The following is a 17,694-nucleotide window of genomic DNA, read 5'->3' on the forward strand; positions in this document are numbered from 1 at the left end:
CTCGCACAACTATATTCTCAGAAAAACCATTATTTACAACTAATGTCATCAGCTAGATAGTAGAAAGCAACAGAAATACGAACAGTACCAAAGTAATAAAAGTGAAGGAAATCAACCAGGATAACCTGTATTGAAACCGAGACAGACTTTGCTCCTCGAGGCGAGCATGTCAACTGAAAACGAAAACAAATGACAAAAAAGATCCAAACTTTTCTTTATATGTTTATTAAAAATATATACATTTATTTCCTCATTGTCCTCTGTTTCTTCAATAAAGCATCTCTTAAAGCCACCTGGAAAAACAAAGAGTACAGAGTAAGAATATATAGTGAGTTACAGTTTGGTAATACGAACACATAGTTCCGGGTTCAGTCCCACTGCATGGTACCTTGGGCAAGTGTCTTCTACTATAACCTCTCGATCCGACCAAAGCCTTGTGAGTGGATTTGGTAGAGAGAAACGGAAAAGAAGCCCATCGTATATATGTATATATATATATATATGTATGTATGTGTTTGTGTATCTATGTTTGTCCCCCACAACATCGCTTGACAACCAATGCTGGTGTGTTTACATGCCCATAACTTAGCGGTTCGGCAAAAGAGACCGATGGAGTAAGTACTTGGCTTATAAAGAATAAGTCCTACGGCCGATTTGCTCGACTAAAGGCAGTGCTCCAGCATGGCCACAGTCACATGACAGACAAGTAAAAGAGTAAAGAGTATCACATGACAATACATAACACACAGTTCATAGCAACTCATTACTTTGGAAAACAGTGGTGGAAATCAAACAATATCGACACTGACGAGAAATGATTTCAAATTTTAGCACAAGGCCAGCAATTTAGGGGGAGTTGATTATATCGACCCCTGCACTCAACTGGTACTTATTTCATTGGCCCCGAAAGGACGAAAGGCAAAGTTGATCTTGGTAGAATTTGAACTCAGAACATAAAGCTGGACGGAAATGCCACTAAGCATTTTGCCAAACATACTCTTTACTCTTTTACTCGTTTCAGTCATGTGACTGTGGCTATGCTGGAGCACCGCCTTTAGTCGAGCAAATCAACCCCAGGACATTGTTTTTAAGCCTAATACTTATTCTATCCGTCTCTTTTGCCAAACCGCTAAGTGATGGGGACGTAAACACACCAGCATTGGTTGTCAAGCGATGTTGGGGCACAAACACAGACACACACATATATATATACACACACACACACACACACACACACACATATATATATATATACACACACACACACATATATACGACGGCTTCTTTCAGTTTCCGTCTACCAAATCCACTCACAAGGCTTTGGTTGGCCAGAGGCTATAGTTGAAGACACTTGCCCAAGGTGCCACGCAGTGGGATTGAACCCAGAACCATGTGACTCATAAGCAAGCTACTTCATTTCATCTAATTTGCCACAAGGGCATCACACAGATAGCAGCTTTGCGGGCTGGACATAGACATTAATAATATGAATGATGGTAATGCAAAAATGATGATGATGGGAGAAGACGAAAAGCGCCCGCCGACCTTCGCTTCTCTAAAACAATGTTCTTTTTCCTTTATTTTCAAAAAATCGATATGAGCTACTTACCACACATCCACTCCTACACCTATGCAAATGATTCTGCCAATGCACTGCCTTAAACACTGATGAGATATTACAAGTGTTTATTACCTAGAAGAGTTCTTCATGTCACAGATTTTGGCAATAATAAGCTGAATAATATTACTGCCATTGTTTGTCAATAACAACTATCGGCGGTGTATTTTTCGTTTGTCACTGTTATTTATCACATCGTTCGTGCGTTTGTACTGGTTTTAGCTTTAAGGTTTTAGGGTTAGGATTAGGCTTTCAGGGTTAGGGTTTTAGAGTTAGGGTTGTAATAAATAACAGTGACAAATGAAATATACATCAGCAGCAGTTCTTGTAGACAAACAACAGCAGTAATTTTATTCGGCTGAATACACGTCATTGATTGGTTGAAATTACCAACATACGAGAACTTCAACATGAAATAACTTTATAGACATAAACTTTTCTCAAAAACGCTAAGAGTAAAAGGTGTTTTATATGACACATTCTACCAGTATACGAAGTTTGAAAGTGTTTAGCTACAAAAAATTATTTTTTAAATCTGTAGGTCAAATGGTAAAGATCCAATAATTCTAATTTTGGCACAAGGCCAGCAATTGTGAGGTGGTGGTGGAAGTAAATCACATCAACCCAGTGCTCAAATTATTGGCCCTGAAAGGATGGAGGATAAAGTCGGCCTCAGTAGAATTGGAATTCAATATAAAGATGATTGAAATGTGAAGCATCATGTCTGGTGTGCTTGAAAATTCTGCCAGCTCACTACCATAATAATAATTCTTTCTATTACAGGCGAAAGACCTGAAATTTTGCAGGAGGGTGCAAGCCAATAATTTCAACCCCAGTGCTCAACTCGTACTTATTTCATCAACCCCAAAAGGATGAAATGCAAAGTTGACCACGGCAGAATTCGAACTCAGAACTTAAAGACAGATAGAAATGTTGTGAAGCACTTTGGCATGTTAATTCTGCCAGCTTGCCAAGGATGTACGAGAGGATGATAAAGAACTGAAAAAGATTGAGAATTAGAAGCTACTGGAAAATGAGATTGCAAGGCAATGAGAAAAGTAACTGTCATCCCAATAGTTGTAGAAGCATTGGGAGCATTAAAAACTAGAAGTTTGTTGGAGAAATTGGGGTTGGCATGAGGGTAGAACATGCTCAGCAAACTGCTTTATTGAGGACAGCGAGAATTTTGAGATTGGTACTTGAATGTTAAGTATCGTAGAAGAAGACATTGTGAGACCGTTAACGACAGGTTATTGACCATCCTTACAGAATTAGCCAGAGCAAACAAAATGAAGAGCTCTGAGAAGTGAAATGACAATAATAATAAAAACTTCTCACCTGTTTTTCCCTGAAAGAACGCTTGTTTTTCTTGCCTAAAAGTTTGTGCTTGACCATCATGAAGTTCTTGTTTCTCTTCTTTTCCTTGTTAGTTGAACTGGCATTGGGATTTCGCTTCGGACGTGCTTTACCAAATTGTTCTCTCTCGGTCTTTCCAGCCTGAATATAGAGATTAAGACAAAAGCAAAAATGTGTTATTCTTTGTTCAGGAGACGACCCCTCCCACCAAGTTGCCACTCTTTTAGAATCAACACTAACAAGTAATTCTTTTATGACACAACCACATTACAAAGTGTTTTTTCTTATAAACATCCATCATCATCATCATCATCTATGTCTGTTTTCCATGCTGGCATAGAATGGACTGTTTGACGGGTGATGGCAGGCTGGAGGGGTTTACCAGGCTCCAGTCATCTGTTTTGGCATGGTTTCTACGACTGGTTACACCTCTCAATGCCAATGCAACAAAAAAATAATGAATAATGAACTTATTGCATACAGCACTCAGGTGCACCACAACTCACCAGAAATAGAAGTCAAAAGTGCATGAATGGAGAGGAGACCCCCCTTCAGTCATGACTGACCATGGGATTGCACCTAGAAAGTTACTCTCCCAGGCACAAGTCCGGGTAAGGTTGTTTATGGAAGACCCATGCATACTGGCCTCCCCTCACCATGCCACCAGTGTTATCCAAAGGAAAGGCAAAGGGGCCGATTCAGCTTGGCACCTGTGATGTCGCAATTCATTTCTACAGTTGAGCGAACTGGAGCATTGTGAAATAAAGTGTCTTGCTCAAGAACACAACACGCAGCCCGGTCCGGGATTTAAACTCACAACTTCACGATCGTAAGCCCAACACTCTAACCAGTGCATGAATAGTACATAGAATAATACATAGAAAGAGAGGCGTTTAAGGTTAAAAAAAAAAGGGGGGGGTATCAGGAAGCATGGCAGTTTTCAAGGATACAGTGTCCCATTAATGAAGATGCTTGGCACAGTGGTTAGAACATCAGGCTCACAATCACAGTGGGTTTGAACCCAAAACCACCTGGTTGCAAACTGAGCTTCATAATGACACAGCCATACCTGCTCTTATATACTTCAGAAATATGCCATCAATTAATGTCAAGTTCTTCCCATTTCATTTTATTGTTTATGTTTAGGAATTCCAAAAAACATTCATCAAAATCTGATTACATTTATCAAATACAGCATAAATGTCATTACACCACAATCCATTATTTCAATATTTATATTTTAAACTGGATCAAATTTTAAAAGCCTATATTTTACAATAGAGATTCATAAAATGCAACTTAACCATTTTGAACATAGCATAGAAGTGGCAGTGTGGTAAGTAGCTTGCTTGCGAACCACATAGTCCCGGGTTCAGTCCCACTGCATGGCACCTTGGGCAGGTGTCTTCTGCTATAGCCTTGAGCCAACCAAAGCCTTGTGAGGGGATATTTGGTAGACGGAAACTGAAAGGAGCCCGTCATACTTATGTGTGTGTATATGTGTTTGTCCCCCCAACATTGCTTGACAACCGATGCTGGTGTGCTTACGTCCCATAACTTAGCGGTTCGGCAAAAGAGACCGATAGAATAAATACTAGACTTACAAAGAATAAGTCCTGGGGTCGATTTGTTTGACTAAAGGCGGTGCTCCTGCATGGCCACAGTCAAATGACTGAAACAAGAGAGTAAAGAGTATAGCTTAAAATTCCAGGATCCTTTATCTTTTCCTTGTTTCAGTAAATGGTCTGCAGCCATGCAGGGGTAGCAGCTTCAAGGGTTTTAGTTGAAGACACTGACCCCGGAACTTATATTTTATTAAAGTCTGGTACTTATGCTATTGATTGTTTTGGTGAAGCCCACAAATTATGGAGATGTAAACAAACCAACACTGGATGCCAAGTAGAGCTGGAAGGAAACAAATAGAGGTACAATGACAAACAAGTTACACGAGTAGCTGTATGGTAAGTAGCTTGCTTACCAACCACATGGTTCCGGGTTCAGTCCTACTGCGTGGCACCTTGGGCAGGTGTCTTCTGCTATAACCCCGGGCCGACCAAAGCCTTGTGAGTGGATTTGGTAGACGGAAATTGAAAGAAGCCCGTCGTATATATGTATATATGTGTTTGCGTGTCTGTGTTTGTGTCCCCAACATCGCTTGACAACCGATGCTGGTGTGTTTACGTCCCTGTAACTTAGCGGTTCAGCAAAAGAGACTGATAGAATAAGTACTAGGCTTACAAAGAATAAGTCCCAGGGTCGATTTGCTCAGCCAAAGGTGGTGCTCCAGCATGGCCGCAGTCAAATGACTGAAACAAGTAAAAGAGTAAAAGCGTATCAAAGTGAAGATTAAATCAACTTACTTGCACTGTGGCGAGACGAGCTTCTTTGTCGTGCTTTCTCTTCTTATGAATCATCTCAATCAAGGAAAGTTCAAGAATTTCTTTTCTGAAACACAAAGCAGGGAAAAATAAGGGAAATAAGAAAAAAAAAATCATTTAAGAAACAAAAGAAAATGGAGTCGCTACAGAGTCACTCAACCTGCCAGAAACAGCAGTCAAGTTTTTAAATTATACTCTACAGTCTTAACCCTTTCGATACCAACCTGGCCGAAACCGGCTCTGGCTCTGAGTACAAACGTCTTGTTTTCATAAGTTTTGAATTAAAATCTTCCACCAAACCTTAGTCACAATTTATGTTCCTGACACTAGCTTAAAGATAAGAAAGTTATTTTACTAAATTCTTAGTCATATTTAAAGTAATTGAAAGAAACACAGACCATCTTAATATAAATACAGGAACAAAAGGGTCAAGGAAGGACACAATAAATAAAACAAGTTCGTTATACATAAAAAATGGAATGATTATGATAGGAATGCCACTGATACTAGGTTTGCCAAATATGGATTGACCTGGGGCTCTAAAAAGCAGCAACAATGGTAACTGCTCTATTGTTGGGTTGGGTTCCCTTTATCTTTTTACCCATTTATATCAGTGGTTCTTAATCATTTTCTTACTCTAGTGGACCTCCATAGGCATTATTCAATGTTTAAAAACTAATTTTATGGATACTTCTTTCAAAATTCCTGCTTTGATTTCGACACATTCACACATGCCCTTGTGTAGTCTGGACAACGTAAACACGTTAGAGAAGGAAACTTGGTGATTTCTTGCAATATATACATCTCAATATATACATAAAGGTGACGACCTGGCAGAAACGTTAGCACGCCAGGCGAAATGCATAGCCGTATTTCGTCTGCCGTTACATTGTGAGTTCAAATTCAGGCGAGGTCGACTTTGCCTTTCATCCTTTTGGGGTTGAGTAAATAAGTACCAGTTATGCACTGGGGTCGATATAATCGACTTAATCCGTTTGTCTGTTCTTGTTTGTCCCCTCTGTGTTTAGCCCCTTGTGGGTAGTAAAGAAATATATATACATCCCAAGCAGAAGTTTTTCCATGTACCCTTAATATACAGCTGTGGATCTCCAACTTGAGTATTTTGTTAGTGTGGACGCCCAGGGATCATACAGACCTTGGTTAAGAACCACTAGTTTATATACTGTGATCTAAACATATATATTTCGTTTTGGATTTGGTTTGCAAGATTCTTTATACGAGTTCATGTGTTGAAGCATATTCTGTTGTGTCTGGGGAGAGTCATTTTCTTTTTGTGCCTTATTATGTAACACATTCACCGGTAAAAAAAAATATAAAAATAAAAATAAGAATTAAGTGGAAATTTTACCGGTGAGTGAGGCACAAAAAGAAAATGACTCTCCCTAAACATATATATATTGCTATGTAACTTTCACTCAAATAGACTAAATTTATGTTCATTCTAGAATGAATGGCACCTAAGCACCCTTTGAACATTGGGACTAGCAGAGGCAATAACAAGTATCCAAGACCTTTGGCAATATATTGAGCTTCAGAAGACCTGTCAGGCCAAGTGAGATTGAAGTCGTGGTCGGTGCCAGTGTTGTGTAAATGGCACCTGTGCCAGTAGCAGGTAAAACGCACCCATTACACTCTTGGAGTGGTTGGTGTTAGCAAGGGTGTCCAGCTGTGGAAACCATGCGAATTCAGATTGGAACCTGATACAGCTCGCAAGCTTACCAAGTTTTTTGAGTCAAGCCATTCAACCCATGCTAGCATGAAAAACTGATGGATGGTGATGATGATGATTTTACTGTTCGGCCTCATCATCACTGTTTTACAGTCTACCTGTTCATGCTTGCATGGGTCAGATGGAATTTAGTAAGGTGGATTTCCCACACCTGGGTGCCTTTCCTGTCACTAACACTCACCTGTTTCCATGCAATGTGATATTTCTCCCATGATGGTGACCCTTGCTTACAACTATCATGCAATGCCAAGACAAGGAAACAGACACACACACGCACACACACAATGGGCTTCTTTCAGTTTCTGTCACCAAATCCACTCGCAAGCCTTGGGTGGCTTTGGGTTATAGAAGGCCCTTGTCCACGGTGCCAGTGAAGGAGGATGTTCTGAAATAACAGTTGCTGGATTAAAAATAGGAAGGAAGAAATCCAGAGAGACATAACCTCTGCTGGCAACAAAAGGTCCCTCTTTCCAAATGAAAAATAGATCATATGATGCTTGTGTACAAACAGCAAAGTTAGATGGTTGTGAGACATGGTTCTTGAATGAGGGGGGCATGGAAAGACTCGAGAGGAATGAAACTGGTATGCTCTGTTGAATGTGTGGTATCAATGGGTGTGTACAATAAAGTACTAATGTATTGAGAGTGAAAAAATTAGGCAAAAGTGTAATCTGATGTAGTGTGCTGGTGTGGTCATGTGATATGTATGGATGGGGACAGCTGGACAAAGGAGCACTAGGGACAGAAATTGGATGGATCTTGTGGGAGAGGGAGACCTTGGAAGACATGGGATGAAGTAGTGAAAGCTGATCAAGATGCTGGATCTTACAGAGATGACAAAAGACCGAGATGATTGGTAATTAGTTGTGCTTCGGTAGACCCATCCTTCAGAGCAGAAATGACATACTTAAACCACCAAGGTTTTGCTTGTATGTGGGAGTCCTGCTCCAACCTTTCTCTCAGCTCTCTCTCAAGTATTTCCCTGACATCTCATCTCTTAACACCCACCACTTTTCCCTCTGTGATACTTCTTGGCTGATGTAATCATCTCAGAGTAGGAATAAGCACACATTTCATCCTCTTCTCTTCTGGTTACTTCCATAACTCCACCCCCGAACCACTTCCATTTCTCAATACCATCCCTGCCCATACCATTTCCACCAATCATTTCCTTTCTGTGCCTTCAGTCACACCTTCTCTCTCTCCTTCTGTACTCCATTCCTAACACCTCTCTTATCTGCGATCACTCTCAATGCCCACTTATATCAACCATCACGACCTACATACCATAGACTGCCCCTCACCCTACCAAACCACTCCTCTCTCACCCCCCCACCTTATGTTTACTTCTACCCCCATTTCTAAACCATCTCCGATCATACTTTTATAAACCCCCACCCTCACTCACGATCCACTCTCCACATCCCGTCACCAGCATTTGTCTTCTTTCCAGCTGCTCACAACACCTCTTAGATAATGTGGTGTGGTTTTGTATCTCTTGAACAGGGCACTTGGGTTTGTCCTTCCTTCACACACAAGCACCTGCAACACCTGGTAAAAACCCTGCTCAAATACTAATACTAACCCCTTCATTTACTCAAGCAGGCTCTTTTCTTTTACCCCTACTTTTCCTTCTCTTCCTTTTCTTTTCTTATCTCACAGTCAGTCACTTAGCAACCTCACTAATGCCAGAGGGGTGTAAGGGCATGAAAATAGCACCCAGTACACTCTCCCAAGTGGTTGGTGTTAAGGTCATCCAGCTGTAGATACCAAGCCAAAGCTGACATTGGAGATCTCTGCAACCCTGCAGCTTACCAGGTCCTGCAAAGCCATCCACAGCAGCTAGAAAAATAAATGTTAAATGTAGGAATGGCTGTATAGTAAGAAGCTTGCTTCCCAACAACCACATGGTTCCGGGTTCAGTCCCACTGTGTGGCACCTTGGACATGTGACTTCTACTATAGCCTTGGGCCGACCAAAGCATTGAGTGGATTTGGTAGATGATGTGTGTGTGTTTGTCCCCACCAACATCGCTTGACAACTGATGCTGGTGTGTTTACGTCCCCGTCACTTAGTGGTTCGGCAAAAGAGACAGATAGAATAAGTACTAGGCTGGCAAGGAATAAGTCCTGGGGTCGATTTGCTCGACTAAAGGTGGTGCTCCAGCATGGCCGCAGTCAAATGACTGAGACAATTGAAAGAGTAAAAGAGTACTGACATATGCACACACACACACACACACACACACACACATTTGAGTGTACAAATAGGGAAAAAATAAAGCAAAAGAAAGTAATGATTACATGCGCCATAGTTTATTAACTTGTTCAAAGCCAAAGGCATGTAATAATCGTACACACACAATACATAAGAGAAGAATGAAAAAAAAGGAAGCATGATAAAGATCACACACACACACACACACACACACGTAAGTTAAGAGGAAAAAAAAATGTAGAGAGAGAAATTAAACATAGGACAGACAGACAGACTTCGTAGTGTGAGTCAATAATGTAGATAACATAGAAGAGAAGATCATGCACCTAATAATTACTTTATGAAAGATTGGAAACGAAAAACAAAAAAAGAAATATTGTCGGTTATAACTATTTTGCAAGGCAGGGGTGGAGACGGGGGTAAGTTTTCTTCTTGAGTATAGAGTTACAAATTTTCTTTTCTGATTTCCTTTTTTTGGGTTTTTTTTCTTTTTTTCTTTTTCTCGACAGTGTATCGGGGTGGAGGTGCGTTTAGAAGAGTGTGAGGGAAGATTGGTTAGAAATGAGAGTAGAAGTATAAGAAAAGAACGATGGTGAGAGAGGAGTCGTTCGTAGGGGTGGGACGGGTGCTTTATGGTATTTAAATTTTTTCATTTTTCTTTTGTCAGTGCAAGGTTAATACAAATTAAAATAATTAATTGAAATCTAGGAAATATACTTATTTAGTATTTGTTTGCTCTTTATTCATCATCATCATTTAACGCCCACATTCTGTCACGACTGTAACTGCCGCCATCATCATCATCATCATCAGTGAGTTCTTAAGTTATGAATTTAGCATAATAATTTATTTCTTTACTGTCCACAAGGGGCTAAACACAGAGGGGACAAACGGATTAAGTCGATTACATCGACCCCAGTGCGTAACTGGTACTTATTTAAATCAACCCCAAAAGGATGAAAGGCAAAGTCGACCTCGGCGGAATTTGAACTCAGAACGTAACGGCAGACTAAATACCGCTAAGCATTTCGCCCGGCGTGCTAACGGTTCTGCCAGTTCACCGCCTTGGGATTTAGCATAATAATTATGATGATGTCTACAATCCATTAGCAACAGAGATGAATCACCTATAAGTCTGCTTTGTAAAAAAAATATTCCTCAAAACATTGATGTAGCTGTCATCGACAAATAAAGCATCTGTGAAGTCGTGTGGCTTAGTGGTTAGATTATTCAGCTCACAATCATAAGGTAGTGAGTTCAATACCTGGTGGCATGAAATGTCCTTGAGCAAGACACTTCATTTCACATTGTTCCGGTTCACTTAGCTGGCAAAAATGAGTAATATCATATAAGTATTTCAAAAGGTCATTCTGTGTGTTACATTCCATGTGATACCGAATCTCCCAGACGAAATACCGCTAAGCATTTCGACCGGCGTGCTAACGTTTCTGCCAGCTCGCCGTCTTTGACGGTCATTCTTGGTGACCAACCATTACAAACACTACCAGAATTACATCCCAAGGGTAAAGCTTCTTCCTCCCCAGGACCAGAAAATATTTCCTTCTGTTTAACCCTTTAGCATTCAGATTACTCTGTCAAATGTGATACTTGTTAAGGGTATGCGTGTCTGTGGAGTAATCAGCCATGTGCTCATTAATTTCATGAACAGGTTGTTCCGTGATTAGATCAAGTGGAACACTTGTTGCCATAATCAACAGAGCGCCAGTTATTTTTTAACTTTTCGCTTCACTGACACCTGTGTCAGTGGCATGTGTAAAAAGATTCGAGCGAGGTCATTGCCAGTACCGCCTGACTGGCCCCCGTGCAGGTGGCACATAAAAAGCACCTACTACACTCTCGGAGTGGTTGGCGTTAGGAAGGGCATCCAGCTGTAGAAACTCTGCCAGATCAAGACTGGAGCCTGGTGCAGCCATCTGGTTGCCAGCCCTCAGTCAAAACCGTCCAACCCATGCTAGCATGGAAAACGGACGTTAAATGATGATGATGATAAAGTATCTACCATATGCACAGGTCACTGTTCTCACACATGCAGCCATGATTATTAAAGCAAGGAAAAAATTTACAGTAGATAATAAACAAAGATAGGACTTTAAGAGACCTTATATGGTAATATAGGTCCAAAGTTAATAAAAAAACTGTAAGTAGTTTAGTAGGTATGCAGTCGATAGTCTTTAATTTGAAATTAAAATTTCTGAAAACCTTCCAAATAGGAAATAGCTTTGAGTGAGAAAAACACTACAAAAGAGTAATTCCTGGAATTTTCACTTTCAACAAAACATTCTTATACAGATGATATCACCCTGCACACAAGTGTCAGCCACGTGCAACCTAGACATTTCACAACCAGACGTGCCTGTACATATCCTGGGCTCCACCCTACACAACCAAACCCATTAATCTTATCACTTTGTCCTTCCCTTTCTTACTAATTCACTTACCTTTCACCTGCCCCAGTCCTCAGTTACATTAACAGCGGCGAGCTGGCAGAAATGTTAACACACCAGGCGAAATGCTTTGTGGTATTTCGTTTGCCGTTACGTTCTGAGTTCAAATTCCGCCGAGGTCGACTTTGCCTTTCATCCTTTTGGTATCAATTAATTAAGTACCAGTTACGCACTGGGGTCGATATAATCAACTTAATCCATTTGTCTGTCCTTGTTTGTCCCCTCTGTGTCCAGCCCCTAGTGGGCAATAAAGAAATAAACAGGGTTTACCCTGTCAACTTTCTCCAATACCATTCTGAATTGTTTGAAAGGGTTAAAATAGAAAATTCCAAATCATCCACCAATGGAGTGTTAACAACAGCATCTCTTCCGAAAGTAGGCAAAAGAAAACCATTCCACTCCAAGACTACACCTTATCTTCTCTTCATCAACACATAATAAAACCCCTCAAACTCTCCACAACCTCTGTCGGTCATTCTTATTTCTTTATTGCCCACAAGGGGCTACACACAGAGGGGACAAACAAGGACAGACAAAGGAATTAAGTCGACTATATTGACCCCAGTGCATAATTGGTATTTAATTTATTGACCCCGAAAGGATGAAAAGCAAAGTCGACCTTGGCGGAATTTGAACCCAGAACGTAGTGGCAGACGAAATACCTATTTCTTTACTACCGACAAGGGGCTAAACACAGAGGGGACGAACAAGGACAGACAAACGGATTAATTTGAACCCAGAATGTAATGGCAGACGAAATACCTATTTCTTTACTACCGACAAGGGGCTAAACACAGAGGGGACGAACAAGGACAGGCAAATGGATTAAGTCGATTACATCGACCCCAGTGCATAACTGGTACTTGATTTATTGACCCCGAAAGGATGAAAAGCAAAGTCAACCTCGGCAGAATTTGAACTCAGAATGTAACGGCAGATGAAATACCGCTAAGCATTTCGCCTGCCGCGCTAACGTTTCTGCCAGCTCGCCGCCTTTGACGGTCACTCTTGGTGACCGACCATTACAAACACTACCAGAATTACATCCCAAGGGTAAAGCTTCTTCCTCCCCAGGACCAGAAAATATTTCCTTCTGTTTAACCCTTTAGCATTCAGATTACTCTCTCAAATGCGATACATATTTATTCACAATGCTTTGAATTATTCAGCTTCAAGATTTCAATGATGTGCTTGTGTATATTTTTAGAATGACATTGTAAAGTAAGTGAGAGAGGCCAGATCTGACCAGTTTGAGCATTAGACAGGAAGAATATTTGCGTTGGATATGACCAGTTTAAATACTAAAAGGTTAATTGTTGAATATTTGTACCACTTTTAAAAAAGCAATTTATAATCGTGGAAAGAGAATCCAAAGTAGATCTTAGTCACTGCTTAAAAGACAAAATGGTCAAAGAACATGAATTAATTGGGGCTTACCTTGGTGCCAGCTCTTTTTCAAGAGCTTCATCAGCACGCTTCCTCTTGCGTTTCTGTACAGGATCCAATTGCTTTTTCACCAAAGCATGGTTGATCTTCTCAAAGTCAATCTCTGTAAAAATCCTTGTATCTGATATTTGCAAAGCAGATTGTTTCTTCTCTTCCAGTTCCTGCTTGACCAAAACCTTTGCTTTTGAAACTTTTACTTTCTTCTGTTTGGTTTTGGTATCTTTTGGAACCTCAGATTTCTAGAAGCAAAGGAAAGAAAATATCCATTTACAAATGAAAATTAATTGGTTTATGAAACTGGCCCCCAAAAAGATCAGAGTACATATTTATGCTAGCATGGTTCAGTGGATCTGAATGACATCTACATAACTTGAAGGAACATTTGTTTTGTGTGGTAAGTAGCTTGCTAACCAACCACATGGTTCCGGGTTCAGTCCTACTGCGAAGCATCTTGGGCAAGTGTCTTCTGCTGTAGCCCCGGGCCGACCAATGCCTTGTGAGTGGATTTAGTAGACGGAAACTGAAAGAAGCCCGTCGTATATATGTATATATATATATATGTATGTGTGTGTGTGTTTGTGTGTCTGTGTTTGTCCCCCTAGCATTGCTTGACAACCGATGCTGGTGTGTTTACGTCCCCGTCACTTAGCGGTTCGGCAAAAGAGACCGATAGAATAAGTACTGGGCTTACAAAGAATAAGTCCCGGGGTCGATTTGCTCAACTAAAGGCGGTGCTCCAGCATGGCCGCAGTCAAATGACTGAAACAAGTAAACAAGTAAAGAGTATAGAGCTATATCTTGTTTAGACTTTTCGTCTTTTTAAAATTTTTAATAAGATAGAAGATGGATCAGTGAATATCAACTATGCAGGTCCTGTAAGACTGAAAAATAAAGCATTGTTAAAGGTTAATCCATTTGATCTCTCTCCCTCTCTTTTCCACATTTATTTAATTTTTCTTCATATGCAGCATATAAGCTATTGGGAAAAACTCAAGAGATTAAGACACTATTCCTTAGAGCATAGGCGAGAAAGATATGCCATAATATACATCTGGAAGGACTTGTCCCAAACTTTGGCATTGTGAGTTACACAAATACTAGAACTGGGCATCACTGCATAGTGCCAAGGACTCCAAATTTGCCATCAAGATGTAGGACAAGATACTGCAATAGCCTGGGCTTCAGAGGTCTACAGCTCTTCAATATCCTCCCGAAGGACCTGAGAGACCTGCATGGGGTGGATGCGGATGTCTTCAAAATAAAGCTGGACCTCTTCCTGTCAGGTGTCCCAGATGAACCAACTTCGCGGCAGGAGGTGCAGATGAGGGCAGCTGCATCGAACTCTCTCATGCACCGAATGTCAATTGTTAAAAAGCATTCATGAAGTAAAAATCATGTAGCAACACCAAGTAGCAGTGGCCACAGCTCATGAGCTGAAACTAGATGAAATGAAATGAAAAAAAATCTGATAAATAATTTTAGTATTTAGAGCTGCCAGCAAGTCTCAAGTGTTTACTTAGCAAATCTGCATGATGATACAATCATTTCAAATGTTTTTATCTTGTTATAAACACTTTCAAATAAACATCTCATTGCTAAATTTGTGTGTGTTTTTGTGTATACACATATACTTATGTATGCGTGTATAGGTAAATACACATCTATGTATTTATGCATTCATGTGTACACACCTGTATATATCTGTATCCTGCAAAGGATATATTCACTGCCAACCTTTATCTACCTGTTGATCACCTTTCCTCTTTCATCCAATTCCCCGTTCACTCCAATAATTTTATCTCTCACTCACCCATACACCTCCATCTCTTACTTTCTCACTACCTATGAAACACAAACTACGAATGACATACCTGACCATTGGTACATATGAGATACTGTACTGATCCATTTTCATCATTCTACCTGTGCCTTATCCCTTATCTATCTTCCATCCATCTCACTTCCTTCTTATTTTATTTTTTTTACTGCCCACAAGGGGCTACACACAGAGGGGTCAAACAAGGATAGACAAACAGATTAAGTCGATGACATCGATCTCAGTGCATAACTGGTACTTATTTAATCGACTCTGAAAGGACGAAAGGCAAAGTCGACCTCGGCGGAGTTTGAACTCAGAACGTAGCGACAGACGAAATACTGCTGAGCATTTCGCCCGGCGTGCTAACGGTTCTGCCATCTCGCCGCCTTCACTTCCTTCAATCATCAATCACCCTAACATTTATACCTCTCATCTCACCACCTGCCAGCCATCACTCTCTCTCTCTGCCTCTCCTTTTAACTCTCACTATGCTCTCCCTCCAGCTTCTCTGACACCTTCACATCCTCTCAACTGCAAGTCTCTTTTCTTCAATGATTCTCCCCGGATTCACACAACCCTCAACCGTGTCCTCTTTCTCGTGCTCCTTACCCCTACACCTTCTGCCCATATTTCCTCTCACAATACAGAGCAGTCCTGGACCTCACTCAACACAAACTATCTCATCAACCTCTTCACTCTGTCCCTCCTTTTCTCACTAACGACTGACACAATTCCTTTCTCTTTCACCTGTCCCTTTCATACTGCTGTCCCCAATAGGGTTTTTACTCTGTCACTCTCTCCACGGTCACCTTCTCACAACTTCCTCAACAGAGTCTATGGTGTTTGCATCTCCATATCTTGACATCACTTACTTTTTTACTCTTTTACTTGTTTCAGTCATCTGACTGTGGCCATGCTGGAGCACCACCTTTTAGTTGAGCAAATCGACCCCAGGGCATATTCTTTGTAAGCCTAGTACTTATTCTATTGTTCCCTTTTGTCGAACTGCTAAGTTACGGGGACGTAAACACACCAGCATCGGTTGTCAAGCGATGTTGGGGAGACAAACACAGACACACAAACATATAATTGACTTGACTTGAGACAGCATTCACAGCTGGCTTTATTCATCCCCAATGCTGCATCACTCACAAATGCCGACCAGACCTGGCGATTTGAGGCTAACGACGGCGTGATCTCCAACCACTCCTTATTCCAGTGGCGAATGCCATAGATATGGGGGCCTAGGTTGGGGCCCCATATCACAAACATATACATACATATATATGATGGGCTTCTTTACAGTTTCCGTCTACCACATCCACTCACAAGTGTTTGGTCGGCCTGAGGCTATAGTAGATGACACTTGCCCAAGGTGCCATGCAGTGGGACTGAACCCAGAACCATGTGGTTGGTAAGCAAGCTACTTACCACACAGCCACTCCTGTGCCTGTCTAAGGTTAAAGAAAAAAAAAAGGGATGATGTTTTAATTCCAACTTACAGTTGAGTCTTCTTCTTTTGCTGCTTCATTCACATCAACCCATTCTCCACTTTCATCTTCAATTTCTTCACTACTACAACTTTCCCAGCCATCATTGTCACTGTCTTCATCATCAACTGCTTCCTCCTCTTCCTCATCATCATCACTATTTTCTGTTTGTTTTTTCCCCTCATCTGCTGTAGCTGTTTCTGCCGTGCCTTCAGCATCTGAACAAATAATAAGAAAATAAAAAGTTCAATTAGAAAATATAACAATAATAGTAGCTGTGTGGTAAGCAGCTTGCTTACCAACCACATGGTTCCGGGTTCAGTCCCACTGCATGGCACCTTGGGCAAGTGTCTTCTACTATAGCCTCAGGCCAACCAAAGCCTTGTGAGTGGATTTGGTGAACGGAAACTGAAAGAAGCCCGTCGTACATATGTATGTATGTATGTATGTGTATATATATATATATATATAAAATAAATTACTTTGCCGCATACTGAACTCATTAGAAATAGTAGCTAAAAAAACTTTTTTAAAACTATTTCTAATACTTAAAGGAAACCTCTCTCATATAGTGTTTGCTCAATTCAACTCACGAAAGTATGGGGGTAAAGACATTAAAAAATCAAATGCAAAGGTTATTTGAGAACGTACGTTTCAAGATTAGTCAACTCGACATTTCTATCATCAGCTCAGAACTCCTTAGTTTGGATTTGAAAACACTGAAAGTGGGAGCATACCCTTTCGGCTTCTTATCGCTTCTGAAGATCTGCTCGAAACTAACAGTGCCAGCAAACTCAAATATGCAAGCGAAGAATTTCTGCTCTCCCCTTTCCACCAGCGTGGGTTAAAATCAGTAAACACTATGCTTTTTCGGTAAAATCCGAGGCATTAAATAGAGAGAGATGAATTATAATTTCAACAATTGAGGGTAAAATTAATTAATTATTAATCAATTTCACCAAGTATTCAAGTATACTTTCGTGAGTTGAATTGAGCAAACACTATATGAGAGAGGTTTCCTTTAAGTATTAGAAATAGTTTTAAAAAAGTTTTTTTAGCTACTATTTCTAATGAGTTCAGTATGCGGCAAAGTAATTTATTTTACTAAGCCCTTTTATATAATGTAATAATTTGAATTCGCCTTAAATGGTCCCT

At 40.5% G+C, this 17,694-nt stretch overlaps 1 protein-coding gene across 1 annotated transcript in view; it reads right to left on the reverse strand.

Annotated features, from left to right (window-relative positions):
• Positions 1–208: 208 nt before the first annotated feature.
• LOC115218379 (protein SDA1 homolog) overlaps positions 209–17,694 on the reverse strand; it is a 61,134-nt gene continuing 43,648 nt past the window's right edge. The window contains exons 16-20 of the mRNA XM_029788158.2: positions 16,552–16,757; positions 13,222–13,469; positions 5,335–5,419; positions 2,957–3,115; positions 209–293 (exon numbers count right to left, since the gene is read on the reverse strand). Coding sequence (XP_029644018.1) covers positions 243–293; positions 2,957–3,115; positions 5,335–5,419; positions 13,222–13,469; positions 16,552–16,757 — 749 coding nt within the window. The 3' untranslated portion in view covers positions 209–242. The remainder of the gene's footprint in view (positions 294–2,956; positions 3,116–5,334; positions 5,420–13,221; positions 13,470–16,551; positions 16,758–17,694) is intronic.

This window comes from Octopus sinensis, linkage group LG13, assembly GCF_006345805.1.
Source record: "Octopus sinensis linkage group LG13, ASM634580v1, whole genome shotgun sequence".
Taxonomy (NCBI): domain Eukaryota; kingdom Metazoa; phylum Mollusca; class Cephalopoda; order Octopoda; family Octopodidae; genus Octopus; species Octopus sinensis.